Genomic DNA, 14,379 nt, shown 5'->3' with positions numbered 1-14,379 from the left:
TTCTAAAGTGTAATTGTTATTTAAAAATCAAGTAAAATTGCACTTTTATCTTTTTTTTATTTAAATCAATGAAAGTTAACGAAAAAACGCTAAAATTTTCATGAACTCTACAAGATTAACAAGTAAAAAGTATTCCAGTTACTCGTACAAGAGGCCAAAGTGTTAAGTTTTTTCTGTAAAAAACTTAAATTAATGATTATTGTACAATCATTTTTTCACTAATTATAAGCGTTCAAAGTCAATAGCTCGATTTTGCTTTAATAATGAATCTATTATAATGAAATATCTCGGTGAATAAAAATCATAGGACGTTCAATAAAAAAAAAAGAAATTAAAGCTAAAACTCTGCTCTTTAATACCCAATTAATGAAATCGTGCTAGAATTTCTTTTTAAATTTTGTATTCTTGGATACTTTTGAAAAATTTGTTCAATCGTCGCCTTCTTACAATGTAATTTTGTAATGAATAGAAAGAATTGAAGTTTATTTAAAGATTCTGAAACTAGAAATTTCAAGCTTTGAAATGTTTTTTTATCGATCTTATTCCGATTATTTTTAAAGAAGTTGCAACTACTTGAAAATTGGCCTTTTTTTATATGAAAGAATGTGGCTCTTTAATTTTTTTTTTTTTTTTTTTTTTTTTTTTTTGCGTAGTGTATAAAATAATAATAATAATTCAGAATAGCATTAATATCGAGGAAGTTGCGGTCAGTACAAACATTAATATTGATTCGCACAATATGAAATATCCAGATTCAAAAAATGCATACCGAGGGAAACATGTCCGTTACATACGCGAATGAGGATTTATTCAACGCATTGGCCCTATTGCATTCGACCGATGGGAATAGTGCCGAGAAGCTTCGTCGAATGCTGGACGATTGCATAGAGAAGAAATATGGCCCCGGTAATACCTTGGCCGCTAGAATGCCGAGAAGATTTTTGCAAAATACGGATGACGCAAACATTCCGATAAGAATCTCAAAGAAGCGCGACTATGTCCAAGGTCGATTCGTCAAAACGATAAAAGACGAAATTTCGGACGGTCCCGAAGTCATTTCCCTTCTCGAATCTGACACGACGGAGAACATCAAGAACCATCAATCGGCTGATATAAAAGTGTTCGAGATCGATTACGAGGATTGCTGCGACGACCAGAACGTTCCCAGAATCTCGATTCCCGACGAAGGATCTGCCGATGGAATCGTGTGCAAGGTTTTTTTTCTTAATTAAACTTTCGTGATCCAACTTATAATTTATCCATTTACACGTGAGATAACACACTATTGATCGTTACGGTTGCCATCGCACGAGTTGCTGCACTGTTGACTTACATAACGAATTGTGTATGTACATCTGTGTACGGTGTGTAAAATCCAAGATTTGCAACGGTGCAAAACTGGGACCTTTGATTTTGCTGGACTGCCAAGAGTGTCAAGATGCTTATCATCCGTTGTGCCATCAACCTCCGGTCATCGACGTTGACGTTTACGACCCTAGATTCGTATGGCGATGCAGACGATGCGTGGAAACGTCGTCGGCGATCTCTACAAAAGTTAGAATTTTGGAAAAGGGATTCGGAGGAAAAAAAAAAATTCGAAGAAACAATGATACGATCAAAGCAAACATTTCGGGATTGAAAATGCCTGGAAAAAGAGACAGTGATCTGTCTGAAAAAAATTGTACGTCAATAGATAAGACAAATCAGACATATATATATATATTGACTTTAACAAATTTTAAATTTATTTCTAAATCATATAAATTCCTCTCGTCTTTTATCCTTTATAGTTGTACAAAACAATAGTATAAATTCTCGATAATAGGTATGTATAAAACTAATAACATTATTTTTATTTCAATGTGTCAAAAAGAATCCACTTTTCAATCAGATCTTTTCAATGATAAATTAAAAGCTTAATTATTTAAAAAATATTAAAGAGATCAATTATAAGTTATAAATTAAAGAGAAAGCTAAAAAAATATAAAAAAATTATATCCAATCATATTTTTTTTATATGTTAAGTAGTTTTAATACTATAGTTCAGTAATGAATTTATGTGCGAGAGAGACTGAAAAAAATTGCTTGTATGAAAAACAATAGCAAATCTATATATTACACAAGTTTGTATTTAAAGATATCTTATTTCATATGTTAAATGCGTTTGAATATTATTCAAATACCGCGTATTGAAACATCTTGAAAAATGTAACGTAAAAACTTGGCATTGATAAATGAATTTTTAGATAAATACAGAATCTGTTTCATCCAGTGACATTGAATGCTTGAGAATTCACCTGTTCGGTTCGACCGAACTTTTCGATCAATGTCTAAGAAGAATATACTTACATAAGAAAAATGTGCTTACAGATTCGCTAGCAGAAAACAGAAGTGCGCAGTTACGTGATACTCCATTATTCACGAAGGATTTAGCGAGTTTCTCGCAAAAAAATAGAAGCCTATCGTCCTCTACGCAATCACGAAAAAGAATCGGATCTAAACTCTCCGTTAGTCGTACCTCGATTAAATAAGAATACGCCTCCAGGTTTGATTCTGTTCTATATCTTATTATAAAAAGTATATAAAAAAGTATTAAAAAAGTATAGAGGTATTAGATAAATATGACGAAACAGTATAAAATAGTTTCGTAAAAATAAGGAATAAAACATAGATATCTTGAAGCTAAGAGTACAACGCTCGATAGATAAGAAAAAATGTACATTATAATTATTGTTTGCATTGTATTACGAATAAATATTATTAATAATTTATTATTTATAAATATAAATAAAATATTATTATAGAAATTATTATTTAATGATACTTGATATACTTGAATAGTTAAGTACTTGAATAATCTAATTAAAATTATATCTGTTTTAATTCTTTTTTATAAGTCCTGAAGAAATGAATTGTTGTAGATTGTTTAATGAGATTAATAAAAACACATTGCTGGTTGTGTGTGTATGGTAATATTTACTTGACAATCGTTCGCGATAGAAATAGAAATCATTCTTGCCCTGATCGAAATCAGTGTTGTAACCCGTTACAAGTCATCACATACACAGAAACACTTTTAATCACAGTATAGGGCACTCGCTCTATGAACCGATTACAAGAAATATACACTATATTACAGCGGTCGTGTATTTGTCGGAAATACAGAGTATCGGAGTGAATAATTACATCATGTCGATGTTCGACCGTATTGTGTAGGAAAATACAGCTATTTCGTAGTGATGTAAAATCACACAGTTGGAAAATTTGTGTTTTGTTGTTAAAAATTTTACTATTTAATTAGTTTTAAAATTTTTATGTTAAAATTTAACGCATTTACTTGTTAATTTAATATATTGCTGTTCTGTTAATTCAAGTCAACTGTTAAATTATTAAAATAACTGAAAAAGAGTGTAAATAACACAATACGTGAACGTATTTTTAATTTTACATTATAAATATGTTCCGAATTATTAATAACAGAATTTATCTGTTAAAATTTACAGAAAAAAGTGTTGAATTTATTCTATATTATATTATATTATAATATAATATAAGAGTGACTGTTAATACCGTCACTTCTCAACGTGATCTCGACGTGTCTCTCACACTAACATTATTTTCTCGTTAAATTTTCACACAAAAATTATATCAAACTATGATAAATTTACATTTATTTTTGTTATATTTTAACAATAAAATTGATATTATTTATGTTACTATTTAACACATATGTTAAATTAATAGATAAATTTCTCTGGACCGTTTGGGACATACGGTTTGTGTTAAATTTAACACAAATTTTCCAACTATGCAGTGACCCACATGAGCAGAGCCTTCGTCATATCTTAGGTACAGGCGAAGGAAATGACGTATTAAATTTGGTTACGCTGAAGGACGATGAAAGAGTTCTCGTTCGTGTCGCACGATAGCCATTTAATCGCGCCAGTTTAGTCTCTTACATTAAGGTCAACAGAGTTCAATTATGCCTTCGGCAATGCTGCAGGTTTCGGTTGAATTTGAGACTCAATTAAACCCCCCCCCCCCCTCTGATTTATAATACACAAAACTGTGGCGAAGATAAAAAGAGCTACAAGAGGCGTCGGACGTAAGTTTTTGCTTCCCGCATCGCGAAAATTTTCAATTCAAATTGTCTCAAAATTTACAGTAGAATGTAATTATACAATTATATATATGCGTGAAAGAATTAATAAGTTATATAATGTGTGACGCAAATTCAATGACTTCCTAATAAGATTTCACAAAATCAGAGATTAGATTAAGACTAGATTATAATACTAATTAACTAGATTCATTCTATTACTAGATATTTACTGCACTTGATTAATTAATTGTCTACTTCAATAATAATTCGTAAATATATAAATTCACTACTCGATTCGTCGTTAAATATAAGAGTAGATGTTTCGGGAAACTGGATTCTGTGATAATATACAATCAAAATTTTTGGTATTATGCGTAAAATACAAGTAAAATATATTTCAAACAATCTGCAGGGAGAAAAATAAAGGTAATAGAAGAAAAAGTTATTTTAAGAAAAAATAAAACTTGTAAAAAGTGAAATGTAGCAAAGCTATTTGTGCTTATTATCACAGAATTGTCAGTTACCCAAAATGATACGAGTAATTTTTTCAGTGAGATCGTAGCATTTTATCGATACAATTTCGGTATATCATGTAAATTAGAAAAAGTGTTTCAGTAGCAAAATGATTTCGAAAAATACGAGTCGCAGAAAAATAGCTGCGACTCGACAGTTTGAATATTCGTGTAAAGATTTTGTTTGCTTCAAATCTGTATTTAAGTTGTTATACTAATGAAGAGAAAATCGTCGTGCCATTTGTTTAACATATCACTGATATCCACTCCGTCATTTGTACAAGATATAATTGTATATCGTGCTAGTATATTATTTACAGCGAAAGGAGAGACAGAGAAAGAGAGATAGAGAGAGAGAAAGATAGAGAGAGCTTCCAGTATGATAGAAAATCTTGACAGATATGTTTAGTCATTATCGCCAATGTGTAAAAATTCATGTGACGAAATTTTTAAATATGTGTTTTCACAACTTTTATCCTAAAAAGCTTCTATCATATACGTATAAGAAAGAAAAAATATTTTCAGCAAAGAGATAACACAGCACAAATAATATCCTTCACATTCTTCACGTTTAAATTCATTGCTCGCTAGATTTTTTTTAAATCACTCGCAGGGCGTATTAATATCTTAACAATAAATTTATAAATATCGATAAATCGCATGTGCAATTATCGAGCCAAATCACAAAAAAATCATTGTTGCTAAATAAATGTTTAGCACACAACTCTCTTTGGAAGCATTATTTTGCAGTACTAATACAAATAATTAATGTCGGTGGGATTGTATCCTTTGCATGTTTTCCAACATGTGACTTGTACAAATGAAAAAGATTAGCACAAGAAAAACTTGATCACCAAAATTTTTCGTTTCGCGATACTTTTATAGAACTTATATCCATAAGCTAACGTTATATATCTATAAAAAAAAAAACATTTCCACATACTATTAATTTCTACTTACATGTATATATGAAAGAGACATTCAATATAACTTCGCAACATGACTCGCATATTCGGTATCCATTAACCACATACATATAAGATACATCAGAAATCGCACATTTCTCTTCAATCATCTCAGAACTTTGAAAAGAATTTCTTACGGTGAAGTTATACTGCATAATTATAGAATTATTTAAGAAAGTTAAGTTTCAAAGACAAAGATAAGACAGCTTATGTCACAACTTTAGATAGATATTTGAAGAAAAAAAATTAAATGAAGACTCTTAGAATTTAAAAATTATTGATAAAAAAATGGAATAAGAGCCAATTTATAATAAAATAATTCTAACAATTTATTATATTAATGTTTGTAATACTAAATAAACCATCATCATTTCTATCAATTTTTAGAATCTCTTTAGTGTAGATTTACAAAGTAAAACTAAAAGCGTAGATAAGTAAAAGATATGTGAAAAATGTAAAACATTGTAAGTGGAAAAAAGCTTCATAAAAATTTAAAAATTATTATAATTGGTCGTCTTATCGCATTATGATTATTAATAATTAAAAAATTTAATTAACACGATCTTTTCTAGTTGATAGGCCAAAAGATTGCGAGGCATTTGGTCGAAAAAATATCTTCTATGCCATGAGAAAATTTGGCTAACGATTATTATTACAATACAATTATTTTTTAAGTTAGTTATGTAATTGATAGAGGCTGACGGTGGTAACGCGACATATCTTTGATCTTGAAGAGGATAAAAAAATTAATCAAAAAAAGATTCGCTTAGTATTACAAACATGTGTTAAATTCTTAAAATTATTTATTCTAAATGAAATAATTTGCGCAGCGTTTGGCTCTTATTTGTCCATTTTTTATCGATAAATATTTGATAAGTAAAAAATTAATTTTAAAAATTCGCTTGGCAATCTAAAAGAAAAAATACACAATTTTTGATGTACCTATATATGTATTCCGAGAATGTTAACGTAAAAATTCACAGTTTATTAGAATGAATATATCTTACTATACTCAATCTAATCATATTGATGTTTTCCGATTCTTGTTTCTTTAGCGGAATAAACGATATGATGCAGAAAAGATATTCAATTATTGCTAGTGTATTTAAAGAGCAGTGACTGCAAAGTGGTTGCTCAACGAAGCGTAAAATACAAGTGATTCATTAAAGACCTCTGAGGATCATTATTAATGTGCGCAGCGCATTCGACGTAAAATTCGACGATATATCTTTAGTGCATCACTTGGCACAGATTAGCATCCGATAACGGTATCAATGAATCAAACAAGACTACTGTGAGTGCATTAATTTTTACATCGTGATAATGTATAAAAATGATTCCACGTAGGAGTATAGGAACCGTCAAGATGTTACGCTCGGGTGATGGAACACATCGTGTCCGCCGCAAGTGCAGAAAAACAAGGAAAAGCACTCCTTCGTATAATAATTACAGAGACTATCTAAAGCTACCATCTCCATGTGATTACCGATGACAAATATATCTGCGAAGAATATATGTATAGTGTCTGTTTTTTCCTCTTTTTTTTTTCTTTCATCAAATCATTGCATACAAGGAACTTCAATGAAAATTCGTTATATCAAAATATGCTATACAATTATAACGATCGTGTGTAAAAATGTGCAAAAATGATACCGTTAAACTGAGAGTGCTATCTAGAGTCACATTGAAACTATCGGCCTTTATAACGAAATCCTAAGAGACGCGGTAACGTATCATCTGCTTATTATACGTACACATGTAATAAATCCTAGGTTGTTTATTAATACAAGTATCAAGAGATATTTCGCGCAATTCTTTTCAATATTACAGATTTGGCTGCCCTTCTCTTTACAGATTCCGTGATGAATTTTCTATTCTCACATGAAACTTTAACTCGACATTTCATGCAATTTTTTTGACAGAAAAACATGGACAAGATTTCCAGAAATTACTTTATGAAAATTAGAACTTTCATAAAGTGAATAGATATTATATGCAATTGAATGCGATTTATTGCATATCTCTATCTAATAATACTTTGAACAACAAATTTTACTTGTTTCTTTGTAAAATTTTACCGAAATATCTCGCTTTATCAAAAATTGTTCGATAAAACCCGTTTTATTTTTAACATCTGTTATTTTTGATAAATCAAGATATTCAATAATGTAAAGTAATAATATTTAGCCAACTATTTCGGATGATTAAAAATTGTTAAAGCGTAATATATTTTGTATAATCTTGTCCGAAAACCGTATACATACCGTATACATCTATGGATCAAACAAGAAATGTACGGGGGGTTTTAATCGTAAAATTTCATAGAAACTTTTGTTTTTAACATTTGTCTTATAAATTCGCGTGAGAAATTTAGATCATACTTCTTGAAAAAGCTGGTCCGAATGCAATCCCCGTTTAAATATTTTAATACAATTGCAACAGCTTTAATCATTAGTCAGTGTTTGATAATTGCTATATTAATGAGACTATCGTATACTACATACAAACATAGGAGCAATTATCCTACATTTGCAGTATAATATTGCTGAACAAAACAGTTCATGAAATATTAACTGATTTTTATTATCTCAAAATCTATACAAAATTAATTAATCTCTTACAAGGTGAATGAATGTAACTCATGTAAGATTTCTATCGTAAGATTTGTCAACAAGACCTAACTGTATATATCTTTGCAATAACTCAAAGTTATATACATATATTTAATAATCATAATTATATCTCAAAGTCCATTTGATGTAACTCTACATTCTATAATCTAATTTCAGCTTCTGACATGAAAAACAATGTAAAGCGACTGAGTAAACTGTATCGCGACTAGAATTAATATGTTTGACTAGAATTCTCACCTTGTAAAAGTTTCTATAAAAAAAGATTCAAAAGAGTCTTTAGAAGTAATCTCATATGACGCAGTAATAATATTCCATTTACATTAATATTAAATGCTGTTTGTATGTAGGATACTTTTTAAACTATAGTTTACTATAATTATATATACTCTATTGTTAACCGATATTAAAAGGCCGTTACATATTTCATCGTTTTGAAAGTAACCAGTGCCACACTTTGGAAGCGCTAGATTTTCCATCTCATTTTTCTTAAATCAGACATCCCTTTACACTTACAAAATTACTAATTGAATATTATAATAGATATTGCAAGCTAATATAAATGTAAAGATAAATATAATATAGTGTGTATATATATATATATATATATATATATATATATCGAGTATTTAAAAATCGCAGGAAGCAAATTATATAAATCTCAACAATAGAACACATTGTAATTTTGTAAAATATCATAAAACTGAGATAATGATATTGTGTATCGTGTATTGTGCCAAATGTTCACCTCTTAAGAACCATGATTTATAGCACTTCCATGCAGAGGCAATAGGCACTTTAATATGACAATGAGAATGACGAATTATCCTAAAAGGTTAATCTATTTTTGCGGCAGGTAAATCGCGACCTACGATTAGTTGTTCTTTTGGGAAATCCAAAATCACAGTGATGTGAAAACCCATATTAGCAAAAGCTATCACATACTCACATAGCGAGAACCAACTAAATGCTGCTCAGAATAATAAATATTAAATTAATTTTTCCTTTTCATATTTTTTCTTAAGTTAATTTAAATGTAATTTTTATTTCTTACCTAAATCGTGACATAGCAATCGATGTTTCAAGAAGAAGATAATGAGACCAATTGTACTGACGAGACTCATCATAAAGAGCGCCTGTTTGTACTGAAGGCTTTGTGCATTTGGAGTTATTAGGCGACCCAATCTTACAGCAATCAGCATGTACGTGAGCGAACTAATCATGAACACTATGAAAATTTTTTCGTGCACCGCTGTAATATTTTTGTATCGTTTACTGAAGCAAATTCATCATGTTTGACACTTTGATTGTAGTGGCAGATATATGAAATTTTATATAAATTACTTACAATAATTTTCCCTGTTAGAAATGTATGTTACACCACATAAAGCCGCTACCTCGGCAATATTTAGCCAATAGCATAAATTTAGGAGTCTGCTCCCCATAATTTTTAGAGGCACATCTTCAATGCTTCTAAGTATGTTATAATAATATGAATGGTAAACACTGGCAATAACCAGTCTAGGTCCAATGTGTAATGCTATGCTGACACGCCATAGATACCTCTGAGGAGATACGCCAGTAATGGCTGAGATTGATGGAAGAATATTGTAGACCTTTAACAAAGAAACAGATACAATAATTTGATGTAAACAAACATCACTTATTTATCGTCATATGTGATAAAATTAAAATTTTATGCTTACCCTACAGTGAGTTTCGTGTATGTCATCCTGTTGGAATATGTATGCTGTGATGAAACAAAATAACAGCGATATAAGAGGTAAACCAACTGTCGCCAGACATAGTTTTCGAAACGATAGCGCAAGATACACAGAACTTCTGTTGCTCCCCACATTATTCAGTTCCATATTAGCAGCGCTGTCTAACATTCTGGCATTTGTGCGCAAAGCAGTGACACGTAACTCAGAGCAGAGTCCAGTCAGACAATTGTGCGGCATATATTCATGTTTCTCTCCAGCTTTCAACTTATTTCATGATCCTTGATATTACCTTACGTACCATAATAACCCTGATGAAAAGAAATTACAGATAGTTCCATTTCACAGTTGACACCTCAAAATTGTTTATTAATAAATATTACGTGCGATTAAGGAGTTCACTTTCAAAGAAATGGACACTTTTATATTCGTGAAAATGCTAGGTTTAATTATGAAGGATACGATGTTGTACGAGAAAAAAAAAAAAAAAAAAAAAAACAACAGGACATTAGTCAATAAAGACAAATCAACCGTATCAACAAATGCATTGATGGGTATGCACTCCGCCTCTGCTTTATCACGTTAATTGCTCGATAAAAGCGTGGGATTTAAAAACACGGAAATCAAGGCAAATCATGCATCTTTCTTATTAGATTAACACGCAACGAGTGCTCTCGAAAACATTTCCGTAGATATCTAATCTAGTATGTTACATATAACACACGCGTTGCATATATACATAATATACATATACATACACACATACACACATATATATATATATATATAGATATATATTTATATACATATTTATATATATATATATATATATATATATATTAAACAATAATAGCACACGTACGTATTGATATGAGACGTCAAGTACGTGTTATTTATGTTGTATCATACGTCATTCCGATGTTATTTATTATTTCGATTCTTGCAATGGAATATTTGCCATATAACCTACTTGCCTATAAATAGTAAACGAAAAAGGGAAATCGTGACGATTCATAACCACATTTTACCGCGAACGGTTCACCATGTTTTCAGCTCTCGCGTTTTTTATCGGATACGCTATTAAAGGGCCGATATCGGCGGAAAGCAAATGTCAACGTGCGTGAAAATCTTGACGTATGCGCAATGCCGAAGTACTGCAGACTAACGCCCCGCTAATGAATCACAATGTCACAATCACGATTTCGATTATAGGAACCATAAACGAGGGTGCGAACACAAATTGCAGCGAGGAATGTTCCCGTCCCCGGACCCCGGACTAGGATCGTCGGCCGCGATAAACGACCGCGCGCAATTTACCTTCTTTCTTTTCACGTCACGAGTAATCGTCTGCTACACAGATGTCTCGATTCACCTCCGACGAGCGAGACGTATATGTATATACAAAATGTATAGTGTGTATCATCAAAGAGAAACCTGAAAGACGCCACAAGCCCGTTTTTCTTGAGACGCTTTTTCTCCCGAGACAGTGGCGCAACTGGATCCATTTTATAGCCGGCGGAACTACATGGCTGGATCCACTTTTCGATGCCACGGTAAAACGACCGATTGGTTCGCGTCCGTGCTAGATTTATAATTGTAGATAGGAAAGATACACGGAAATCTTATAATATTATTAATAAATCTATATTTATTAATATATATTTCATTATATGCTATTTTATCTCACATCTTTTTTCATTTTAATACATATCATAGAGAACAATATAGCTATATATACTGGTAGAGAAATTATTAAAATTATTTTAAATATATATATATATATATATATATATATATATATATATATATATATGTAATATATAAATTTACATATTTATTATATATATAAAATAGAAATCTTCTAAGATACAACTAATTGTACATATACACGTATATTTTGTATTAAAAAATATTTTAATAATAATTTTAAACGCGTATATATAATACGTGTAAATGTGTGTGTATATGCTATTATTGAACTACTTTTTACAAAATTATTGAATTTAATATATATATATATATATATATACGCGTACATAAAGAATATTATTTGATACAATAAATCTCTAAGATACAAGATAAATTAATTTTATTATAAATTAATTATACCTCATTGTTAGAAAACTTCTATTTTTTCAGAAATAATCGTTAACATTGACATAATTTTTATTACATGTTTGTTCATTATAAATTAATAAATGCAATAAGAAAACAGAATCGTTTGTACAATACATAAAATTATTTTACAATTAGTTAAAATACATTTTACGAATTATTTTGTAATCGCGTTACACGCTTTAAAGTGCGTTAAATGTATGAAATAATAATATCATTTTAGTTAGAGAATTTTATATGTATTTTAGAATTACTTGATATATGTATTTCAACGCGTCACACAGTATAGCAGAGAAAGAGAGAAAGAGCACACTGTCCTTAACGTCACACGTTGAGTAGTAAAAGAGGGGAGAGCCCGGCGTACGTGACCCATGACAGTCGTGAGTCATTCTTTCCGAATCGGGCGGGCGTAGTGACAGTTCGCGCACATGCTTTTACTCCGGCGCCGGCGCCGATAATTACCTTATTTATAAATTATTAAGTAAAAAACTAATGTATATATATGTAACTTGTCAAAGTTTTAATAAATAGCAAATGTCTATTTGTAAAAATTATTTTTTAAACACGTAACTATTAACTGGGCAAATTATTTCTTGTTATTAGGATTAATAATCCTAAATATTAAATAATATAATAATAAAAAAATATTTCTCATTCAACATATATATTCTTATATGTTAAAAATATATTCGAAACTACTCTACTCTTTATACGATTTTTCCCTTAAACTTAGAGAATGCTTTTCGCTTATTTTAAAGAAAAATATTATACACAGATAAGTAAAATGTATTCCTAAAATGAGAATATAATTTTATCGGTGTATATATGTAAAATATATAGTATGCAAAAATATTAGCATGCATATTAACCCCTCTGTCGGCGGATCATTAAAGATTTGTATCATTAAAACTGTTTTATAAAATTCATATATACATATATATAATCAAAAAAATATTTCATGTATCTTATATAAAATTAAAATAAATATATATTTTAAATTTAAAAATATTTTTCTTTTTTCTATAATTTTTAATTTATACAAATATTATATTTATTTTAAAGGTTAAAAAATGAATTAAAAATATAATATAAAATTTTATTTTGGAATATAATAAGTGGAATATAATCACAAAAATAATTTTTTTTATGATTTAAAATTGACCCAAAGTTCGCCATGCACGCGGCTATCCCGCCGTCCGAGGGTTAAAATAACGGATTTATCTACAATCTATACATTTGTCTACACAATCTACACTCTGTCTGTATAATCTACAAATCTGTACGCAAATCCGTTGTTTAAAAAAAAAAAAAAAAAAAGATTTTTTGTTACTCACCGACACTGATGCGCAACAGCGGAATTGTTGACATTGAAGCTTGTCTGTAACATACAATATAAAATCCAAATTATAGCAATGTTTAAAATAATTAATATTAAGAAATTATTATGTACTCATTAAATTTGATATTTGATGGATACAATAATAATACGCAAATATATGTGGAATAAATTTATAAATTAAAAAAATAAACTATTTTTTAAACTAAAACTTTTGTAAGATTTATGTAAAAGTCTTTATCGCCGACTCTCTTTTACTTAAATTATTCAAACAAATAAACTAAATTAATTTGTATAAGGTATTTATAATAATTAATGTAGAAATAATAAAATAAAAATAATAATTACTCTAGGGTTGCTCCGCCGGTGCAGGATGCCTCTCCTAGGCCTCCTCCTCCTCTCAGATTGTAAGGGACGTCAGGAACTATTGTTTTATACGCGCGATATACTTTTTTTAATTTGTTGAAACCACACAAAAATAAAATCGCGAAATATTTTAAACCGTACAAAAGTAAAAACGCGCGATAGTTTGACGGCACTCCCGCACTTTTACGCGCGATACTTTGACGGCACTCCCGAATTTCGAAACGATCGAAAATCCCATTTCATCGCGCACGAGAATTATACTTGAAGTCGACAAGTCGGGCGCGATCAAACTCCGAGCAAGAGTTAAGTCCGAATCGGAAGAGGACGAAAGATCGAGGGAATCGATCGCGAATGGGGTACGCTCGATTCTCGTTCGTGCAGCACCGCATCTCAGACCGACTCAAACTCATTAGGCACGATTTCGGATGAGCATATGTGTCTATCATACAGACAGTCCACATGATACGTCATAGGGCTGGTAGACGGATCAAGAGGAACACCCATTTCATGAATGTTCAACAATCTGAACATTTATCAACTGGATCGGACCTCTTTACTGAGCGTAAATCATGATCTAAATCCTCCAGTCGACGTTCTCAATGCGATATGAACGAAAACACGACCGCGATCGC

At 30.3% G+C, this 14,379-nt stretch overlaps 2 protein-coding genes across 3 annotated transcripts; one reads left to right on the top strand and one right to left on the bottom strand.

Annotated features, from left to right (window-relative positions):
* The first annotated feature begins 497 nt into the window (after positions 1-497).
* LOC140669429 (integrator complex subunit 12) lies at positions 498-2,531 on the top strand. Its single transcript, XM_072899270.1, has 3 exons — positions 498-1,214; positions 1,381-1,660; positions 2,371-2,531. Exons 1-3 carry the CDS (start codon positions 762-764, stop codon positions 2,529-2,531), a joined length of 894 nt encoding a protein of 297 aa, XP_072755371.1. The 5' UTR covers positions 498-761.
* A 422-nt stretch (positions 2,532-2,953) lies between these two features.
* LOC140669423 (post-GPI attachment to proteins factor 2-like) lies at positions 2,954-11,238 on the bottom strand. Of its 2 annotated transcripts, none has more exons than XM_072899261.1 (5): positions 10,793-11,238; positions 9,916-10,241; positions 9,558-9,825; positions 9,264-9,461; positions 2,954-5,529 (listed from the first exon to the last, which is right to left on the bottom strand). In XM_072899261.1, exons 2-5 carry the CDS (start codon positions 10,168-10,170, stop codon positions 5,522-5,524), a joined length of 729 nt encoding a protein of 242 aa, XP_072755362.1. In that variant the 5' UTR covers positions 10,171-10,241; positions 10,793-11,238; the 3' UTR covers positions 2,954-5,521. The 2 variants fall into 2 exon arrangements, with proteins under 2 accessions (XP_072755362.1, XP_072755361.1); XM_072899260.1 differs by having other exon boundaries at positions 2,954-9,179; positions 10,793-11,237.
* Positions 11,239-14,379: the final 3,141 nt, after the last annotated feature.

This window comes from Anoplolepis gracilipes, chromosome 9 (assembly GCF_047496725.1).
Source record: "Anoplolepis gracilipes chromosome 9, ASM4749672v1, whole genome shotgun sequence".
NCBI classification, from domain to species: domain Eukaryota; kingdom Metazoa; phylum Arthropoda; class Insecta; order Hymenoptera; family Formicidae; genus Anoplolepis; species Anoplolepis gracilipes.
Note: the sequence above shows the minus strand (reverse complement) of the source record. Positions and strands in the feature narration are given on the sequence as shown.